General features: G+C 53.7%; 1 protein-coding gene across 2 annotated transcripts; it reads left to right on the forward strand.

The window, feature by feature from the left end:
* Positions 1–201: 201 nt before the first annotated feature.
* On the forward strand, positions 202–10687 carry TNNT3 (troponin T3, fast skeletal type). Of its 2 annotated transcripts, none has more exons than XM_025878540.2 (10): positions 202–230; positions 2616–2634; positions 5204–5249; positions 5932–6048; positions 6154–6231; positions 6470–6583; positions 6693–6802; positions 6943–7033; positions 8834–8874; positions 10460–10687. In XM_025878540.2, the coding sequence occupies exons 4-10, from the start codon at positions 5965–5967 to the stop codon at positions 10512–10514; spliced, it is 573 nt and encodes a 190-aa protein (XP_025734325.2). In that variant the 5' UTR covers positions 202–230; positions 2616–2634; positions 5204–5249; positions 5932–5964; the 3' UTR covers positions 10515–10687. The 2 variants fall into 2 exon arrangements, with proteins under 2 accessions (XP_025734325.2, XP_073739398.1); XM_073883297.1 differs by lacking the exon at positions 202–230 and adding an exon at positions 2462–2476.
* Positions 10688–22232: the final 11545 nt, after the last annotated feature.

A 22232-nucleotide genomic window follows, 5' to 3' on the forward strand; every position in this document is an offset into this window, starting at 1 on the left:
CCCGTGTGGGTGCCCGTGCACACGCGTGACCACGTGTGGCTGTGAGCCGGCACCCAGGCCACGCAGGAACAAGAGGGGCCCCGTGTAACCTACTCACAGTGTGGTTCTGCTCAGACCCCGCCATCTCTGCCCCTTCCCACCACCCCTGCCCCCAGCCTCTGCCCAGGCTCACGGCTGATTTTCTCTCTCCCCCCGCCCACTGTGCTGTTCTGCAGAGGAGGTCCAAGAAGGTACGTCCCCGCCCCCACGCACATCCCCGCACATCCCCCCCCGCCCCGGCCTCGCTCCCTGCCTGACTCCCACCACCTTCCCACAGGCTGGGGACACGGTGGGAAAGTTGGGTCTGGGTGCAGGCTTCCTCCTGGCCCCTTGGCGCACACCCCTCAGGGGTGTGGGGATGAGGCCCTTCTGGGGCCACCAGCAGGAAGGTGGGCGTGGCCAGCCCCAAGACCGAGTGCTGAGCCCATGGCCCGAGAGGGTGCTGGCCTTGGGAGGAGGGTGCTGAGGTCCACTATGACCCTCTGGACTGCACAGGGCCGGGTGGAGAAGAGCAGAGGAGGAGAGAGGGCAGATGCCTCCACCCTGCCCTGGATAGCACGTCAGAGGGGGAGTCAGGAGGGGTGAGGTTGAAGGGAGGGTGGAGGGCCAAGTGGGGTGAAACAGAAAGTCAGGCTGAGGCTCGAGGCATTACGGCAGCGACCTGGAACAGCCAGGGGCCTTGCGTGCAAAGGAGCAATCAGTCAGGTCCCGCATCCCACCCACCACCTGGGCCGCAGCCAGGCACGCCCTGGCGTGAGGAGGCCCCTGGGTGGGCCGTGCCTGGGCGGGGGCAGGGGACTTGCAGGTTCGAGTCAGGGGCCCGTGTCAGGGAGCTCTTGGCCCCTCTGCTTGGTGGGGCCGCGGGGGCCTCCGGGCTGGGCCTGAACCGCGAGCACAAGCCCGAGAGTATCTTCCCTTCCTGGGCCCCAGAGAGGCCGCCTGCACGATAAAGGGGCGTGCTGGCCCCCGCGTGGGGCGGCGGACGCTCGGCCGTGCAGGTAGAGGCGTCCAGGGGGCTGCAGGCCTGTAGGGGCCCATGGTCAGCAGGGCACCCTGGAGCCCACACTGAGGCCGAGGCAGAAAGGCAGGCAGATGGTGGGGGGGTGGGGGTGGCATCAGCCCCCCCGCCCCCGCCGCTGGCCACCGCTGCAGGAGTGCTGCAGCGCAGCCCCTCCTTCCACGGGCTCCCTCTCCGGCTCTCGGTCACCCCCCACGCACCCCTGCACCCGGGAACCGCTTCAGCTCGGCCCCCAGAGAAGGCAAGCACACCTCAGCAGCGCCCCTCTTCCCCACCAAGCCTTCCTTCTGCCCCTTTGTCAGGTTCCTGCTCCCAAAGCACCCCTTTTTCTTGCTCCATTTCCCCATGCTCACAGCCCCCCCCCCCCCCAAAAGTGCAGGGAGAGGGTGACATCAAGCCCACTTGCTAAGTGGCCAAAGTGCTGTCAGTGGGCATGTGGCGGGCTCCTGAGCACCCAGGGGAACCCGAGCCAAGGGGAACCAAGGGGGCCACACCCAGTGCACGTGCAGCAGCCCCCCAGCCCCCTGCCCGGGCTGCCGCAGGCAGAGGACGGAGTGCAGAAGATCCAACACATGTTCTCAGCCAGGCCTCCTTGGGTTCAGATCGGCCAAGGGCCCAGAGCAGAGACCGAGGGCTGAGGGCAAGACCTTGCTAGGCTGTGTGGACCCCAGGCTGCGACCCGGCCAACCAGGACCTCTCCGAGGCCTGGGGGTGGGGGTGGTCAGAGGAAGCACCCCCACATGAGGGCAGCCAGGATCATGCAGGCAGGCGGGGGCTCGTCTCAGGTCTGGAGGCCCACATGGACCGCCACACGGCAGGGCCCAGGAGGTGGTGGAGGGAGAGCTGGGGGGCCCATCCAGCCTCAGGAAGAGAAGCCGCTTAAGGCTCTGCAGGGAGGTCAGGAGTGCCCTCACCCTTGGGGGCAATCCAGCCTGGGCCCCACGGCCCGCTGTGGGAGGGTCCAGGCTGTGTCTGGACAGACCCTGAGATGGAGAGGACCCCCTGGCTCCCCACCCCTCTCCCTCACCTGCCTTGTTTTTCTTCCCTTTTCCCGGGGTCAGGCCTTGCTGTTCCACAGGGCGTCCGCCACGGGGCTCTGCAGCCCAGCCCTTGCACACTTCTGCCCCAGACAGAAGTGGGGCGGTCAGTGGAGACCGGCCTACAGACCAAGGGCCTGGACAAGGGGTGCATCCTCCCCTCCCCCTCAGTCCCCATCTCTGCCCCCTCCCATCAGACCACCTTCCTTCCTCCTTCCTCCTGCCCTGCCTGGCCCCTGAGGACTCTGTGTCTCTGGTTTCCAATCCCTCCTTCGTCCCGCATTCCCTCTCCTGGCCACGTCCTGGTCCACGTGCCCTGAGCTCTCCTCCTGGGAGCCCACAGGGACCTTTTCCTGTTGCTGGTAGGACAGGAGCATGGCTGGTAGGCTCAGCTGGAGAGGGAGAAGCAGGTGGGCGTGCAGGCGGGAGGCCCCAGCCCCCAGGGGCCTGTGGGCAGGAGGGGGCCACCCCACTCACCGAGTTTCTCTTCGCTCTCCCCATGCTGGCGCCGTGGTGACCAGAGGAGAAGCCAAGACCCAGGTGAATGTGGGCTCCGGGCAGGGCTGGACGCTGAGGGGGGGCGGGGGACCAGGACCAAGGTCACCTGGGAAACTGGGGTCCCACAGAAGACAACGCATTTGGGCTCTGTAGAGGGTACACCCCCAAACCCCTGAGAGAAGGTGGCCGCGTCTTTGCTCCTTGATTTGGTATTTAAAGCTCTAGGTGTCTGACGAAAGCCCCTGATGAAAATGGGATTATTTGGGGTGGCTGGTGCCTTCCCCCACAGGTAGGGAGCAGAGTTCACCTGGGTGCTTCTTCCCCAGCAAGGAGCAGAGATGAACTCTGGGGGCCCAGCAGGGTGTGGCTGTGCCTTACTGTCCAGTGTAGGCAAGGAGGACTCCCTGTGGGAGGAGGTGGGGGGCCCACCAAGAATGGGGGGTGGGGGCTGGGGGAGACGGGACAGAGAGAGGGGGGCTCCCTGGTCCCCCATGGCTGCCGGCCTGCTATGGGAACCCCCCCCCCAGGCCCTAGCCGAGAGGCGGCCCTGAGAGGCGGGTGGAGGGAGGGTCTTGCCCCTGTGGCCCCTTCAGAACAGAACCACCAGTGGACCCGCCATCTTTCATGGCCCTGGGGCCTCTGGGGCACTGTCGTCCTCATCTGGAGGGTCTTTCCCACGTTTTACCCACTTGTGAGCATCTCAGAGATTTTGTTTTTTAACCTGACGATCCTGACTTTTCTGTGTTCGACGAGCACTTGCAAGCGCACGGTGCGTGACTCCCCACCCCGGTCCAGTTGAGTGTCCCTCCTGCGCTCCGCGCTGTCCGGCTGGACTTGCACCAGCGCGCCGGGGCTGTGCCCCCCGTGTGGGACGCCCTCGGGGGTCCGCGGGCACTGCGGCGCGTCAGGGGTCCGGCCAGCACGCCCCCAGCCCCTGCACTTTTATTTCTCAGCAATTTTAAATAACACTGCTGGGTCCCAGATATTTTCTAGTTTTAAAAAAATGTTTGTGTTTTCATTATGAAAATAAAACACCTCATTAAAGAAAATTTGGAAAATACGTAAAAGTCCAATGAAGAAAAAAAAAAAACCGTCTATAACTCTCCCAGCCCGCCAGCCAGACTGCGGGAAGGCGCAGGGAGGAATAAAAGCCCTACTTCTTCCTACTCTTTCCGTGCGTAGGGCTCGGAAAAAAAGATTTAAACTCTGAGCTGTTTTTCAAACATCATACTGTCTATACAAACTTCAATTCTGCTTTTTTAAAATTTAGCACTATTCATAAGTATTTTTCCGTGTTTTTACATAGTCTTCTTAAATATTTTGAATGGCCACATAATATTCCATCAATTGGACAAACCATAATTTTTCTAACCGTTCCTCTTCTGCAGGACATTAAGGCCTTCCCCAATATTTTACTATCATAAATAATGCTGGGTGGAAAGCATTTTCTGTCTTTCGGGTTATTTCCCTAGGCCACATTCCCAGAACTGGAATTACTGGGTCAAAGAGTATGAACGTTCTTCAGGCTTTTGACGTTTGCTGCCAAATTGCTTTCCATGGGGGCCGTGCCAGTGCAGGCTCCGCCGTGGACGTGAGCGGGTCTGTGCCCCACGCTGCCGCCGCGCCCGGGGACACTGATGGATGAGGGGGGCCTCTCAGGGCCGCTCTGGCCCGCACGCCTCGGATGGCTCCAGGAGCGCCTTCCCGCGTGCTTGCTAACTGGCCGCCTTTCTTCCCCAGACTTGGCAGCGCGCGCCTCCTGCCCATTTATCTAACGGCAGAGACGTCTCCACGTGCTCTCAGCCATCGGTTTGCACAAGGATATAAGTCTTCTCTGTGCTTGCTGAAAATATTTTTCTAGTCTGGGCTGGGGTTTTTTTTCCCCTTTCAATTTTTGCTTTTTTTTTTTTTCACATACATAAGTTTTTCATTTGCGTGGAGTTGTCTGGCTATCTTTCCCCTAGCGGGACCTTCTGGTGCTTCTGAGCTTAGAAAAGCCTCTCCCGTTCCAGCATTTGGGTCCATATTCAGTTCCACGTCCTTCTGTGGCTTGTTTTAAAAAACCTTGTTGTTGTTTTAACTCTTTGCTCCATCTGGAATGCACGGGGGCTGGGCCCAGGGCTGATGGCGGGTTACGGCCGACCGGATCCGGGGGTCCCGTTTCTTCCCCAAACTGCTTTCTGCCCAGCCCCCTTCCTTTGGGTCCCCAGAAAGAAAGATTCAAGAGGGGCCGGAGACCCGCAAAGGGTCGAGACAGCTGTTCCTGACCACAGAGGCCAACACCCCTCGGGGGCCTGCAGTGACCAGCCTGCCTCTGGCCTGGCCTCGCTGCATTTCTTTGTTTGAGAACGAAAGGGAGAGTACCCTTCCTGATCAGACGGGGCTGAAACGGCCCTTTCGATGTCCCGATGTTGGTAAAACAGAGAGACACGAAGAGACTGAAACCTTCTCAAAGGGGTCAGGCCACAATGGGGGCAGTGGGTTATACATCTGACTAGAATGAAGGTCAGGCAGTGTGTCCTCAGCTGGGTGCCCAGGTGGGAGTGCAGAAGGGCCAGGCCCCTGGTAGGGTCTCCCCCTGCCCCCGCTCACGAGCCTCTCTCTTCTTCAGACTCACTGCTCCTAAGATCCCGGAAGGGGAGAAAGTAGACTTTGATGTAAGTTTATGGGACCCGGATCAACACGGCCTCCACCCTCCAACCCCTAGCCTTCAGGCTCCAGATCTGTGAAGGTCATCTGCTCTCAAGCAGCCAGAACTAGCACTTCCTGGTTGCAGGCAATTCTGCCTTAATTTATTTCTGGACCAGAGGAAAATCCCTCAGTGTGAGACATCTGTCTTCCCTCCTCTCCCACCCATGTATCCATCATCCACCCACCCACCCACTCCATCCATCATCCATCCATCATCCATCCACCCATTATCCATGTGTCCATCTATCCATTATCCACACCCATCCATGCATCCATCCATCCATCTATTTAACAAAGTACCTCACTCACCAGTTCCCTCTCTGTCTGGCCCACTCAGATCATCTCTGGGGATGACAACAGAGCCAAGCCAGAGTCAGTCCATCCCGGGGGTGCTGATGACCTCAGGGCTGTGCAGGGCCTAGACTCACCCATGGGGAGGGCACCATTCCTACACTGGAGCTAAGGGATTGGGCAGCCCCTGGTCCTCAGGAGGGCAGCAGCCGCGGGGACATGGTCCCTGGCCACCCTCGGGGTTCGCGGTGGCCAGAGGAGGCAGGGTGTCCCTCCTGGAGCACAGGAAGGGACCGCCTGCTGCACCGTGGGCCAGGCAAGATGAGGTTTGAGAGAAGGGGCCTCCCGCACCCACAGGACATCCAGAAGAAGCGTCAGAACAAGGACCTCATGGAGCTCCAGGCGCTCATCGACAGCCACTTTGAAGCGCGGAAGAAGGAGGAAGAGGAGCTGATTGCTCTCAAGGAGAGGATAGTGAGTTGGGGCAGTTGCGGGGGGGGGGGGGCCGGGCCCCCTCTGGCGGGGGGGCGCTGCGGTTGGCAAGGCTGGGCTGACCTGCTCCTGCTCTTCTGGCCGCAGGAGAAGCGCCGTGCGGAGAGAGCTGAGCAGCAGAGAATCCGTGCCGAGAAGGAGAGGGAGCGCCAGAACAGACTGGCGGTGAGGCCCATGTCCCCTCTCCCGCCCCGGACCCCAAGCCAGTGACCAGAGCAGATCCCCTCTCCTCTTCCTGAGCAGCCCCCTGACACCGGTCGGGGCCGGAGACCCTGGCTAAGGTCCCCATGCCCTGCAGCCCCTGCAGAAAGTGCTAAGCCCAGGGCGGGTCCTGGAAGCCTGCCCGGGAGCTGGGGGCTGCCCCGGCCCAGCACTGAGGGCCTTGGGGACGGGGTCTCCGCAGGAGGAGAAAGCCCGGAGGGAGGAGGAAGATGCCAAGAGGAGAGCAGAGGACGACTTGAAGAAGAAGAAGGCCCTGTCCTCCATGGGCGCCAACTACAGCAGTTACCTGGCCAAGGTGAGCTCGGGCCTCGGAGCCACGGCCGCCGACGGCACACCCAGCCACCGCCACTGAGCCGTGCGGTGCTCCCCTCCTGAGGCCAGGCCGCTCTGCTGTGCCCCCACAGGCCGACCAGAAGAGAGGCAAGAAGCAGACCGCCCGGGAGATGAAGAAGAAGGTGCTAGCAGAGAGACGCAAGCCGCTCAACATCGACCACCTCAGCGAGGACAAGCTGAGGTGGGCAGGTGTCGCAGCCCAGGGGTGGCAGCCAGGCCGCTGGGCAGGTTCTCCGTGGTGGCCAGAGGGGGACAGCAGGTGGCCTGGACCCTGCCTCCCAGGGCTTACCCAGCCAAGCCGCACCTTTGCCACCCTCCCAGGGACAAGGCCAAGGAGCTCTGGGACACCCTCTACAAACTGGAGACCGACAAGTTCGAGTTTGGGGAGAAGCTGAAGCGCCAGAAATATGACGTGAGTGCAGACACCTTGCAGCTTGGCCGCCCACTGGGGGCCACCACCTCCCCAAGTCCCCACAGCCTCAGGCCTGAGAAGCCCATGTTGGCTGTCCTCATGGACCCTGCCAGGGACTGTGGCTGGGGGCACCCTCTGAGCCCGCCTCCATGCCCCCAAGCAATCGGCCCTGCTCTGAGGGGCCGCAAGGGAGAGCAGAGGGCTGAGCAGTCTCGGGGTCCAGTTTCTGATTTGCCTGGGGCTTGTGGAAAGCCCACCCTGGGTAGCAGTAGGTTTCTCAGGCACCGGGGTGGCCTCCCTCACAGCCTTCTCTGCAAAGCCAGGTCCCAGCTGTGTCCGCCAGAGACATCTGCTTCCTCAGAGCCCCTGGGGGCCCCGGGCTCGGTCCCCGAGCTGTCCCCTCCTCGGTCAGAGCAGGCAGAAGGGTGCCACGCGTCCCCGCTCGGCAGCTGGGAAAGGGGTCTGGGACTGGGTCATGTGGGGGGTGGCTCCCTAGAGTTGCCTGCGAGGGGCTCACAACTCAGAACAGCAGTCCCGTGCAGATACTGTCCCCTCGGAGGCCCTTCGGGCCCTGGGGAGAGGGTGCCATCCTGGTAACCAGCCTGCTCTGTGCAGACTCAAACACCTCTAGCTTCCCTGTCAGAGGCATGGCCCCCACCCCTCAGTGTCCTCCAGAGTCCCTGGTGGAAGACAGTTCACACCCAAGGGGCATCTCCCATGGCCATCCCTACAGGCCACCAAGACAGAGGGTGTCCAGTGACTCCTGGCTCCTTCTCAGGAGCCATGCCCTAGGGCAATTTGCCTGGTCCCTCTGTGCCTCAGTTTGCTCACCTCTACCAGGAGGAGGACCATCCAACCGGCCCTGGGGCTGCCCCCCCCCCGCCCCCGCCGAGCACACACATCCCTGTGGCTCTGCAGTGTCCAGGCTCAGGGACAGCACTGCCCTCTCCCGGTGGTCCCCTGGGATTGGAGGGCTGGCTTGCAGAAGTGGGTCCATGGGGTTGAATCAGGGACCCACTGCCTCCTGACACTCGTGTGCACGACCCATGGTGGGTCCCCGGGGGGGGCTGGAAGGGCCATGAGGGCCCAGGGCTGGGCTAGCCCAGCCACAGCAAGGCCCCAAAGCCTCAGCCACCCGCCCAGCCTGTTAACCATCTTGGTCTTTCTAGATCATGAACATGCGGGCCAGAGTGGAGGTACTGGCCAAGTTGTAAGTAGGCAGAGTCCACCCTGGACCAGGCTCGTGGTGTGCAATGCACGGTGAGCCTCTCGCATGGCAAACTGGCTCGTTGCGGATGGCGGCGGTGGGCACGGCCTCCAGCCTCCACCTCGTCCCCACCACCTGCAGTCCGTGGCTGCTGAGGCTGACCTGCTGTCCTTGCTGGCAGGTGGGGGAAGGGCTTTGCCTTTCCCTGAGCCTCTCTGCCCGGGCTGTCAGGAGGAGGGAGCCAGGGGACCGCAGGGCTGGTCGCTCAGCAGCCACCAGACTCATGGGCTCTGCCAACCTCGCCTCCCTCCCCACGCCCCTGCCCTGCATCTTGCCGCAGGCTACAGGTGAGTGGCCAGCTCCAGAGCTGCTGTGTGTCTTGGCCCGGGTCTCCAGCGCAGGCCACCAAAAGTAAGTCAGAGGCAAGAGCCCCAAGGGCTGAGGGCTGGTGTCTTCCACCCAGAGGAGCCAGGACACAGTAAGGGCGTGGCGGCCCCGGCGAGGCGGCGAGAATCCACCGAAGAAGGGCACGCCGGCCACAACCCGTGTGGCCCTGCCCGGACCTGCCAGGTAAGTCATTGTGTTGTTCGCAGATCACCAACCTCAGGAGCCGCATCGACCAGGCCCAGAAGCAGTGAGTAGCCCCTCCCCGGGGCTCTGTTCGGGGCACGTGGCCCCACGGGGCTGGCCGCCGCTGCCCGACCCCGGGCCCAGCGATTTCGGCCAGTCCTGGTGGCAACCGACCCTCGGCAGAGCAGTAACAAGACTAACCAGCGGCCACTGGAGCCCGCATGTCTGGGCCCCACACCCCCGGACCTGCAGGCTCCTCTCCTCACCCCAGAGCCTAGGAGGAGGCCGACTGCGGGGACATGGGCGGTCCCGGGCCAGCTCCCCAGCAGCCTGGCAAAGCCAGACGGGGCTCCTGGACATCCCCACACTGAGCTGCCTCAGCGGTGAGCTGGCGCAGGCCATCAGAAGCCCGGGCTTTGTCATGGGTCTCCCTGCAGCCCCGGGGGGGCCTCTGGTTCCTCGGAACATGAACCCTCTGTCCATAAGGTCACCCTGGGGTCTGCGGGACCCATGAGCACAGCGGCTGGGAAAGGTCTGGAGAGGGCCTGTGCTCTCGCTCCACCTGCGTTGGGATGTTCCTCCCAGCCTGCGCTGAGCCCGTTCCCACCCCACACGGTGCAGTGTCCCCAGGACTGCTCGGACGGGGGTTTCCCTCCTCCACTGGCCCCTGCCCCCTTACTGCTCCCAGGGCTGGGATCCTCCGCCCTGGGGGACTAGTGAAGGTGACCCCCTCCTCCCTGGACTCTGTTGTGTGAGGCTGATGCGGGCCTTGTGAGAGCCCTTTCATGCGTGTGCACGCGTGTGCATGTGTGTGTGCATGCGTGTGTGCATGCGTGTAAGGGTACTCAGGCTAACCCCTGCAGGACGGACCACGGGCACAGCCACCGGGGCCAGGGCTTCTCCCGAAGCCAGCCTTGGGAACTGCATGGCCTTCTCCAGCCAGAAGTCGTCCCAAAGGGTCAGCTTCCGGGGCCCACACACCCTGTTCCCCACCCATGGCATCCTGACCCAGCACCCAACTCCCTCCTGGCTCCCTGGTGCATAGAGGGCCTCCGACAGACAGGGCAGGATCCTAAGGATGGCCGCCCTGCAAGGTGCTGACTTCCCCCCACTCCACGGTCCAGTTCTAACAGGGGACTGAAGGCCGGACAGAGGCCTCCCAGGCCCCAAGTCTACCAGGCCTGGTCTGCTGGCCAAGAGTCAGGGACCAAGGTAGCTGACTGTCCAGAGCCTCTCCTGCCCCAGGAGGCTGTGACCTAGGAGGCTCTTTCCAGGCCACAGTCACTGGGAGGATGATAGCCATCTGCAGAGACGGCTTCCCTGGCAGGCCTGGGGTCTCCCCGAGGTGGGGCCCCTGGAGCCCAAGCTCCTGGCCGGGGTTAGGGGGTGTCCTGTGCTCTCTGGTCCCTCCCCTAACCACACTAACTGTCCCAGCACAAGGCGCCCAGGCCCAGCCGGGCCAGGTACAGGTGAGTCGCCGCTGCTTGGAATGTGTGCCCGGGGCTTTGAGGTCAGACTGGGCGTTTCGCCCTGATAGCGGCCTGGGTGGGCAGAGCTGCCAGGGCTGGGGGTCTGCCGGGGGCCGAGGAGGGGCTGGGCCGGGGGCCCAAACACCCAGCCACTGAAGATCAACTTGCTTCCTTTTGCAGTAGCAAGAAGGCCGGGGCCCCAGCCAAGGGCAAAGTCGGCGGGCGCTGGAAGTGAAGCAGCCAGAGGAGCTCCCAGAGGCAGAGACCCTCGGCCCGTGCAGCCTGTGCGGCAGCATCCGACCCCCAGGCATGGGGGTGGAGGGCCCACCCCCAAGCACCCCCCACGTCTCTGTCCTGGCTGCCCCCATCTCCTGGGGTCTGTGAATAAAGCTGGCAGACTCCCCTCCACCAAGTGTGCGCTGGCTCTTGGATGGGGGGTGCTGGGGGCGCGCAGACTGGAGGAGGGGGCCGAGCTAGGGAGGACAGAAGCGCAAGTCGGGGGTCCGAGGGACACTGGGGTCCCCTTCAGGGGTCAGGGCACATGGCCGGGCCTGCCAGTGGCCTCCACATCTGTCCCCCCGACCCTGCAAGCCCCTATGACCCTCAGTTCTCCACCTCAGCGGGGGTCTTTGCCCCCCGTGAGCAGTCCCCCACCGCTTGAGTCTGCTCTGAGGCCAATTTGGGGTAGAAGAGCTTTGCCTTTAGAGGGGTCTTGGGGGAGGGGAGCGGGAACACAGTGGGAGAGCTTACAGGCGTCCCCCGGAAATGTGGGGGCAGAAGCAGGGTCCGGAACAGGGGGGTGCACGTAGCCGGAGGGGCCTCTCGCCCCCAGAGGAAAGGAGCAGGAAAGCACGTGTCAAGAGAGCAGACTCAGCAAACACAGACTGTTCTTTCTATATTATAAGAGAACACAGTGCACAACTGTGTAATAAATTTGAAAATCCTGACCAAACAGAATTATGGAAAATATAAATCACAAAAATTGGATGAAGACGTAGAGCCTTGCACAGCAGAGTATTCATGGAGGAAGCTGAATTTCAGAGTCCGGAGCCGCCCCTCCGGGAAGGCTCTGCAGAGTGGAGGGAAAGAGCAAGCGTGCCCTGCGGTCTGCCATGGGGTGGCGGGACCCCAACAACAAGGGTGAACCCCCAGAGAGCACATGCACACGTGTGCCTGCCCCAACACACATATCCGTGCCCCACATGAACACACATCCCGCATGGAGCCACACACCCAACAGACACCAATTCCCCGGCACACACATGCCCCCCACATACATGCACCCCCAGCTCCACATGCCACACCTGTATGCAGGTGCACTAACAGCCAATGACCGTTACTGCAGTAATGCAAAGGGGGACACCTTAAGAGAACAGGGGGTGGGAGCCATGGAGCCCCCACTTCCATCCCCCAGCCCCCCTGCTGCCTAGTTCTGAGAGGCTGCCCTGGGGAGCTGGTCAGCACAAGGGCAGGAGGGCCAGCCCCCCACCTGACCCCTGGAGTGGTGCAGATGCAGAGCAGTGTGAGCCCCCGAGTCACCCACCAACCACAGGGAGCACGAACAAGTCTGGGGTCTCAGTGGGAGGTTTTAAAGCACATCTCAGTTGCTGCCAGGCCGGGAGGACCGGGGGCGGATATGAACCAGACAGTCAGGCGGCAGAGATGGGCCTTGGTGGAAGGCCGTTCCTGCAAACGGGGAGCACGTGTGATGCCTTCCCTAGAGCTGCCTCAACTGTAGACCAGCACCCAGCACGTGGAGCCTGAGGCCAGCCCTCTGCAGCCAAGTCCCATGGGGGGGGGAGGTGGGGGGCAGGTAACTCATTAGCATATGTTTAGAAATGTGAACACACCTGGGGGAGGCTGGGCTCTGCTGAGCGGCAGCAGGAGGCTGGGGACTGAAGGGGGCCCAAAGGAAAAGCCCGGGGAGGGACCCCCCAAATGCTAATGTTAAGCATCTAATTCAAGAAATTGGAAAATAAGCCCGAAACCGAAACCCAGGGAAAGAGAAGCATGGGAATAATGAGGAAAGAGAAGATAATGGGAATTCCCAGTGAATGCACAAGCTCAAGGGTCAAACATCGGTTTTGCAAAAGGGCTGGTGACATTGTCCCACATCAGCCTCATGGGAGCGGGAGGCAGAAGGCCCAGATGAGGGGGATTAGGGCGAGGAGCCGAACGAGAGCACCGCTGTAGCCGGAACAGAGCTACCGGCACAAGCGCATCAGAAACTGCTTCGTGACGGTATTCTTGAAAACTGCGTAAAATGGCCAATTTCTACGGGAAATGGGACTTACTGCGTTGACTCAAGGTGAAGAGCAAAACGTGAATAGACTGACTTTGTTTTAAAGAGGTTGAGCCACCGAGAGTACGAGGAACTGTTTTAAACGACATCCTCCTCTCTAATGCGGTGGTTCTTGAGTCACTAACAGAGCAGAGGCTTGGGGGGGACCCAGGTGTCCGGGCCAGAGCTTTAGGTCGAGAAAGAAAAACTTCCCAAAAAACAAAAGAGAGGGCAGGAGGGGCGCCTGGGGGGCTCAGTAGGTTCAGCATCTGACTCTTGATTTCGGCTCAGGTCACGATCCAGGGTCGTGGGATCGGGCCCCACGTCGGGCTCCATGCTCAGCGCTGAGTCTGCTTGAGATTCTCTCTCCTTCTGCCCCTCTGCCTCCCTCTCATGCCCTCTCTCTCTCTCTCTCTGTCAAATAAATAAATGGAATTTAAAAAAAAAAAAAGAGGATAGGAGGGCAAGGAAAAAATATTTTGTCTTATCTACTTGTGCCTTAAAAAATTGCCACTATTCCCAACCAAATAATTATCTACAAAAAAAAAAAAAAGCAAATCTGCAATTCTGAATTATTAGAATTAAGAGTTCTGTGTGGGTACACGAGAGCATAAGACAGAAAGATCGAGAGTTAGGGGACAGTGTTTAAAAATATCATTTACAACAGAAATGTTAAAACATAACAATAATAAGGATAAATCTGGCAAAACATGTGCAAGACAACCAGAGAGATAATAAAATCACTTTATTGAAAATATCTAAAAAGCACCAATACCTGGAGATTGTTATATGTTCCCTAAGAGAAAGCAGTAATAGCTTAAAAGTGTTCATTCTCCCTAAATTAATCTATGAATTCAGGGCAACTTAACCATGTTCCCACAAGGACATAATGTAAATTCATGCTGATTCTAACATGCGTGGGGAAGGAAAGGGGGCTGTGGACAGCCCAGACCGTGTGAGGGGAGGTGCCGGCTCCCAGAGAGACACGTACAGGGCCACGGGCTCGGACATGGACACAGAAGACAGGCCCACGTGCAGGGCCACGGGCACACCTGCTGTGTCGAGGGGGGTGGTATTGCGGAGGCAGACGGACCAACACTGAGAATAAATAAAACAGGGTACCACCTCCTCACACCAGCCACCAAAAATCAGCCCCCCCCCCCACCCCCTGTTTGAAGAACTAAATCTGAGAAGGAAAACATTACAACTTTCAGGAAGCAGCTATAAGAGAGCATTGGAACAGGGGAATTTCTTAAACCAGGTGTAAAACCTCCCAACCATAAAACAAGAGTTTGATAAATTCCACAGGCGTAAAGAAAGCTTTAAGAACATGAATCTCTCTCGGTTAAAAAACAGGGTCCAAGTGAGCAAGCTCTAAAGGCCTTCTTGGCTTCACGCGGGGGCTCTGGACTCAGGCAGCGCCGTGGAGCCGGCAGGAAGGGGCCCCGGGGAACAAGGCATGAGGTCGCACAGGGAGAGGGGTGTGGGCGGGGGAGGGCGGCCTTGGCTGCCTGGGGGGATGTGGGGCTCTGTCAGCCGCCACCTCATCCCTGCAACTGGGCCACTACTAAGTCTCAGTTTGGTGGCGTGGGCTCGGGACAAGGGACTGCATCTGGGTCCTGCCGTCTCTTCCCACATCTGCGCCAAAAGATGCCTTGAGCCTAGTGGACCACAAGCCACGTGTTAAGAGCGGGTATTTGTAGCACATCCCTGATGCAGGTCCGTGTTGGGCGTATATAAGGAACTTCAGGGCACCATGAGGAGAAAGGCAAGCCGCTGAAGAGAAAAATGAGCAAAGGGGGTACAGAGTTCACAGAGAAGAGCCCGGGATGGTGAGTGAATGTACCGGAAGTGGGAAGCAGGAGACCACCCTACACCGCCACAAAATGCCAGTCCACACACACGAGGGGGGCAAAGGACAGATGTTGGTTAGGGGAAGGGGGGCTCGTGTTTCCAGGAGCACACCAGCTGCTGCATGCAGGTGGCAAAGGACAGGCTGGGAGAGGCTCCGCTTTGCAGCCACGGGCGGGACAGCTATTGGAGGCGAGGGTGAGGACTGGCTGGGCCGAGGACGGCACGGCGCGGACGGCGCACCCAGTCCAGTCCCTGGGTGGTGAATGGAGCAACCTGCCCATTACTTGTCAAGAGCGAAGTACCCTGAAAACGGGGAAGCAAGCGGGTGGCAGCACACTAGCCAAGCGGTAACCCCCGGCAAGGGGTTGCGCTGAGGACACACCACCTGAGCCATGCTCTAGCCCGAAAGTTCAACCTGATTCGAATCATGAAGAAACCACCCAACAAATCCAGCTGTAGGACCCACTTCAAGACAACTGGCCCAGACTCTTCAAAACCGTCCCTGACCTAAAAGCCCCCTGCCTCCCAAAAAGAAAATTAAAAAAAGAAGGAAGGGTATTGACAATTAAATACAATGCATCAGCCTTGATTGCATACCACATCCAAAGCCCAAAGTGACGCCAGAGGACATTTTGCGACCCTTGTGTTGGCGGTGTGGTGGTGGAAACATGGTTGTGGAGGAGGAGGTCCTTGCTCTGAGACTTGTCTGCAAGCCTCCCTCAGGGCTCAGGGAGGGAGGGAGGTGGGAAGCAGGCACGGCAGAACCGGGTCTGAACGCGGCCAGCACTGGCACGGTGGTGGGCACCTGTACTTGGGAGAGGGTGCGCGGAGGCGACTCGCCACACCTGATCAGCTCGAGGAGGTGTGCCAGTTCCTCTCCTGGCACAGATCGCTGTGGGCAATTACAGAAAGTTCGAGCCCTCATCCAGAGCACAGTAGCTAGGTAAATCATGGTATAGTCACAGATGGACTGCACACAGTTAAAAGAAAGGACCTACAGCTAAATGCAACCACTGGCAAAGTTTTGAAAATACAACATGAGCAAGTTGCAGAAGGAAAAAATTGCTTACATAACATTTTTTAAAGTATGAAAACAAATTATCCATGCCTCGATGTGAGGAACACACATTACAGATGAAGAGTCCTTTCCAGGCAGGAGAAGGGGATTTTACTGTGAAGGGGCGACCCAGATCATTGAGACAGGGTTCATCATGTTTTATTTCTTAAGCCAAGTGGTGGGTGGGTAGATGCAGGTTCTTCCTATTTTTATTTATACCTTCTGGTGTATCTTAAATAGTTCATAATTGTTAAACATCGGGGGGAGGGCACTTGCCAAAAATCAATCCTTATTTCTGAGAACAAAACAAAGGCTCAAGAAACTATAGAAAACTATAAATAAGCACTTCCTTTATCTACGCTTGGTGGTGGAACACGAAGGCATTTCAGTCCAAGACAGGAACCAAATGAGGATGCCTGCTTTTACCATTACTCTTCAGCCCTGGGCTGGAAACTGAAGACAATGACAAAGATGTTAAACGGAAATAAGATGTATAACTTCTGGAAAGGAGGAAACCAAACTACCACATTCCTAGGAGCCCCGAGAGAGTCAACGGAAGAGCTTTCAGAATAAATGAGAGAACTCGGGAAAGTAGCCAGATGCAAAATACATATTTTAAATAGACATTTTTTTTATTATTTTGTAGCAACGACCAGCAAGAAGATAAAGTGGAATAAAAATATTATTCTCAAACAAAACAAAACAAAGAGTGTAAAATACTTAGCAATAACCCTCTTAGGAATGTCCAAGGTCTGTAGGAAGAGAAGGACAAAGTTTAATGAGAAACATAAAAATGAACTTTGAAAAAAAAGAAAACGAGAGAGAGAGAAAAATACAACTTGTTCTTGAGTAAGAAGTTTATAAAAATCAGTTCTTCCCAAATTAATGTATAGGTTTGCCAGATTTTCAACCAAAATTCGAATAGGATGTACTTGGGAGAGAAGGGTGAGCCAGGGGTGGGGAGGTGGTTGGCAAGATGAATCTCAAATTCATAGAAGAGGAAAAATAGGCAGGAATAGCTAAGAAAAACTTGAAAATTAAGAGCAGATTTCTAAAGTGAAGGTATTGTAGCTGATATGTGCTGAGTGCTCCCTGCAGATCCATGGTCTGACAAAGCTTCTTTTGCTTTGCCTCATGCAATGTTCACAGTAGACCAAAGAGGCAAATATTCTCATCATATGCATTTTCCAGAAGAGCAAACTGAAGCTCAGAACAGGTTACACCAAGTCCCAAGGTCACACAGCCACTCACTAAGTGGTGGACTCAACCGTAGACTGTGAATTACAACTCCACACCCTCTGCTCTTGACAGTTGCAAAATTTCTTCCAATTCTACAGTATTTATCAGCATGATACCACGTATATGTAAGCATCTGAAAGCATCTCAATGAAAAAGGGGTGGTAGGATATTTAATAAAGGAGGTTGAGAAAATCAGATGTGAGTGTGAAGAAGAAAAGGCAATGAGATTTTCACTCCATGCCAAATACCAAAATATATGCCAGGAGAATTAGAGAGTTCAGTATGAAAAAAATTATTAAAACTAAAACTAGTGAGAAATGTAGGTGCACGTTGGTCTGCTTTCATGCTGGGGAAATTTTTCTAAGCTCACAAACAATGGAAGCATCAGGGAAGTAAAGGAAAAGCTCAGTAAATTTCATTACTTGGAAATTTTAGGTTTCTATATACCAAAAAATGTTTATCAAAAGGCAGACATCCACTTCTAGCCAAGATGGAGTAACAGGGGCCAGATTTATCCTCCTGCCTGAAACAACCCAAAAAGAAAAAAAAAAGGACAAAAATACATAAAACAATGTTTTTCAAGACTGTGGACATTAGGGGCGCCTGGTTGGCTCAGTCATTAAGCGTCTGCCTTCAGCTCATGTCATGATCCCAGGGTCCTGGGATCGAGCCCCGTGTTGGGCTCCCTGCTTGGCGGGAAGCCTGCTTCTCCCTCTCCCACTGCCCCTGCTTGTGTTCCCTCTCTCTCTGTCTCTCTCTCTCTGTCAAATAAATAAATAAAATCTTAAAAAAAAAAAAAAAAAAGACTGTGGACGTTAGGCAGTAAGCACCAGTGGTCCCAGGGAGATGTGAAAGAGTCAGGTTGGGTCCTACAATTGCCCAGCTTGCTTTCTTGAGAGAGTTTCCAGGCTTCGGTGCAGGATGGAGGACCTGTGGAGTGTCCAGGGAGAGAACCCTTGGAGACATGCAGAGGGGCTCCTCCAGCATTCAGCAGAAACTGTCCAAGACTGAGAAGAGAGCCGCTGAAAAGGACTGCAGAGACCAATGCCTGCTGCTCACACAGGGGTGGGAAGATGGTCTCTGCCCAGCAAACAGACTGGAAAAGTGAATACTTGTGAGGCATCGGGTACTCAGAAATGTCTTGTCTCAGTAGCAGGAATAATTAACCCTGGATAAATAACGGAGCACTTGCTCCAGACCTGCCTTACAAATTGGAAAAAGAAGACCAGAAAGGATCAAACTGTGTCCAGGTAACTTAACTGCATCTCAAAACAAAGCTCTAGAATATTTGTAGAAATATAAAAATATTCAACTCCCACCAAGGAAAAATTCATAACATCTGGCATCAGATCAAAAATGATCGAACAGGCAAAGAAATAGGAGAACGTGACCCATAAGGAGGAGAAAATCAATCAAAACCAACTGTAGGAGTGCCTGAGTAGTTCAGTTGTTAAGCGTCTGCCTTCTGCTTGGGTCATGATCCCGGAGTCCTGGGATTGAGCCCTGAGTCGGGCTCCCCGTGTTGGGCTCCCTGCTCAGCGGGAAGCCTGCTTCTCCTTCTCCCACTCCCCCTGCTTGTGTTCCCTCTCTCTCTGTCTCTCTCTCTCTGTCAAATAAATAAATAAAATCTTAAAAAATAAAACTGTGATAAGTTAACACTGTAAACTAAAACCCCTAAAGCAACCACTAAAATAAAACAAATAGTCACAGCTAAAAAGCCAACAGAGGAGATAAAAGGGAATAAATAAGACTTGATGAACTCCAAAAGAAGGCAGAAGAAGAGGAAAGGAGTTAAAAGAATGGGTGAGCCAAATAGAAAGCAAGTAACAAGATGATTAACTCACACTCAACCACACCGATAAGTACATTAAGTATAAATGGTCTACACACCCCAATTAAGAGGCAGAGATGGTCAGATTGGATTTAAAAGCAAGACCTCACTGTGTGCTGCCTGTAAGAAACTCATTTTATTTTATTTTAATTCAGTTAATTAACATATAATGTATTATTAGTTTCAGAGGTAGAGTTCAGTGATTCATCCGTTGCATATCACACCCATTGCTCATCACATCACGTGCCCTCCTTAATGCCCATCACCCAGTTACCCCAGCCCTCCACCCCCCTTTCCCCTCCAGCAACCCTCAGTTTGAAGAAACTCGTTTTAACAAACAAACATACCAACTGGTTACAAGGAATGACAGAGTTATATGAAGCAACAACCAACAGAATTGAAAGGAGACGGACGAATCCTTGGTCCTGGTCAAAGATTTCAACACCCTCTCTCGACAATTAATCAGACAAGGACGCACAAGATCAGCAAGGACATAGGAGACTTGAACAATACTGCCAACCGACTTGACTTGCTTGACATTTATAGAACACTCCTCTCAAATACACATCATTTACCAGTGCAGACCATGTTCTGGGCCATAAAACATAACTTAATTAGTTGAGAAGGATTCAAGTCACATAAATTATATTCTTTGACCATAGTGGAATTAAGCTAGAAATTAATAACAGAAAGATCCTTGGAAATTTCTCAAATGTTTGGAATCTAAATAACACACTACTAAATAATTCATGAGTCAAAGAAAAAAAAAAGGCAATTAGGAAGTGTTGTCAACTGAACGAAAATGAAAATGCAACATAAGGGAACTCACGGAATGCCATTAAAGCAGTCCTGAGGGTGGTATTTATACTACCACATGACTATCCTAGAAAATAAGAAAGATCTCGAGTCAATGACCTCAGCTCCCACCTCAAGGAAAGTTGAAAAGTAAATGCAAATGAAACCCAAAGTAAGCACCAGAAAGGAAATAACAGAGATCAAATGAAAGTCAATGAAATAGAAAACAGAAAAATAGTAGAAAAAATTTTAAAAGATCAAATCAAAACTTGTTTTTTGAGAACATCCATAAGAATTGACAAAACTCTAATCAATTTAGTCAGGAAAGAGAGAGAGAACAGGGATTACCAAAATCAGAAACAAGGAAGGTGACATCACTACAGATTGAACAGATGTCAAGAGATAAAAGAATAATAAGGAACTATTGTGAGCAACTTCATGCCTATCAATCTGACAGGTTAGATGAAATGGACACATTTCTTGAAATCAAATCTGACTCAAGAAGTAGACAACCCAAGGAACCTTGTTGCATTGATTAAAGAACTGGAATGCAGTTAAAGCCTTTCCCACAAAGAAAGGTCCAGGCCCAGATGGCTTCACTATTGGATTCTACCAAACATTTAAGGAAGGAATAATAGCAATTACATACCAGTTCTTTTAAAAAAAAAAAAAAAAGGTTGAAGAAGAGGGAATACTATCCAACTCATTCTATGAGGCCAGCATTCTCCTGATACCAAAACCAAAGACAATACAAGAAAACTACAAACCGCTATCCCTCACAAACATGGATGCAAAAATAAAATTTTAGCAGGTGGAGTTCAACAATGTATAAAATGGATTACATATCAAGTGCGGTTTATCCCAGGAATGTAGGGTTTGTATAACATTCAAAAGTCAATCAGAGTAATTCACCATTTTAACAAACTGAAAAAGAAAAACCATAGGACCATCTCAATAGTTGCAGAGGAAACATGTGACAAAATTCAACACCCATTCCTAATTTAAAAAAAAAAAAGAAAGAAAAGAAAAGTTCTTAGCAAACCAGGAGTAGAGGGAACTCCCTAAACCTAATACCCGCCATCTAATGGTGAAAGACAAAAATTTTCTCACTAAAGACAGGGACAAGACAAGGGTGTCTGCTCACCACTTCCATTTCACATTGTACTGGAGGTTCTTGCTGGGGCAATTAGGCAAGAAAAATTCACACAAACTGTAGCGGGAAAAGGAAAACTGCTTTATTCACAGACAAATGGATCATCTAATCCAATGGAATCTATAGGAAAAGCTACAAGAACTAACAAGTAAGTTTACCAAGGTTTTGGGATACTAGGTCGCCATACAAAGTCAGTTGTACTTCTGTAAAATAGCAATGAATGATCAGATATTGACATTTAAAAAACACCACTTCCTAATAGTATCAAAAAATAGGGATAAATGCAAAAAAGGGTGTGGAAGAGCTACATGTTGAAAATATGAAACATTGCTGAGAAGTTAAAGACCTGGATGAACAGAGGGATGAGCAGTATGCATGGATTGGAAGGCTTATTCAACACTGTTAAGGTGCCGAGTCTCCCTAAGTGTAACCTGTGGATTTAATACAGTCCTAACCAAAGCCCCAGCAGGTTTTTTTTTTAATGTAGAAATGTACAAGCCTGTTCTACAATTCATATGGAATTGCAAAGGACCCCAAAGTAGCCAAAACAATCCCTGAAAAGAGGAATAAAATCAGGCTAACATTCTGAGAATTAGGATCAGTCTAGAGTAACCAAAACAGTGTGGTATTGGTGTAAAGATATTCAAATAAATCAAGAGAATAAAATAGACCCACACATATGCAGAAATGATAGCTCTCCCAATAAATCACGCTAAAACAGGTGGCTATCCACCTGCAAGAAGAAAGAAAGAAGGAAAGAAAGAAAGAGAGACAGGGAGGGAGGGAGGGAGAGAGGGAGAGAGGGAAGAAGAAGAAAAAGAAAGAGGAGGGTTATTTGAATACAAAAATTAACACAAAATGGATTGTAGACCTAAATAACTATAAAAACATAGGGGAAATCTTTATGAATATGGATCAGCAAAGATTTCCCAGACATAATACCAAAAGCATAATCCCCCACCACCACCAAGATTGGCAAATTGAAATTCATCAAAAATGCTTAAAATTTGCTCTTCAAATTTCATTGTATTTCACTGTAAAGCGAATGAAAACGTAAGACACCAGCTGGGAGAAAACCTTAGCAAAACACATATTTCATAAAGGGCTGATCCAGAAAACAGAAAGAACTCTCACAACTCAATAATCAGAAAGCAAACAACCCAATTTTTAAAAATGGGCCAAAGATTAGAATGGGCACCTCACTAAACAAGATAGATGAATGGCAAAAAAAAGCTCGTGACTAGATGCAAAACCCTGTCATTGGGGAAATGCAAGATAAAATCACAGGATGCCACTCCATAAGAATGGCTAAAACTGTAAAGCCCTTTAAACATAACAAATGCTGGGCAGAATGTAGAGGGACCCCACATCACTGGTGGAAATGTTAAACGATACAGTTTGGCAGTATCTGTTTTCTCAAAAAGTTAAACATACACCTGCCATGTGATGTGGTCATTACATCCAGGCATTTCCCCATGAGAAAAGGAAATGTTTGTCCTCACAAAGACTTTCACATGAATGTAAATAGCAGCTTTATTTTTAATCGTCAAAAACTGGAAACAGCCCAAATGTCCATCAGCAGATGAATGCATAAACAAATTGTGGCCCATCCATACCATGGCGATCAGAAGGAATGTAGGGTTGAGGCACGCAACAGCACGGATGAATCCCAAAATAGTTATGCTGGGAGAAAGAAACCAGACAGAAAAGAGGACAAGCTATATGCTTCCATTTATAGAAAAC

The sequence above is a fragment of the Callorhinus ursinus genome, unplaced genomic scaffold, assembly GCF_003265705.2.
Source record: "Callorhinus ursinus isolate GAN/ISIS: 27379988/994484 unplaced genomic scaffold, GSC_fseal_2.0 scaffold51, whole genome shotgun sequence".
Taxonomy (NCBI): domain Eukaryota; kingdom Metazoa; phylum Chordata; class Mammalia; order Carnivora; family Otariidae; genus Callorhinus; species Callorhinus ursinus.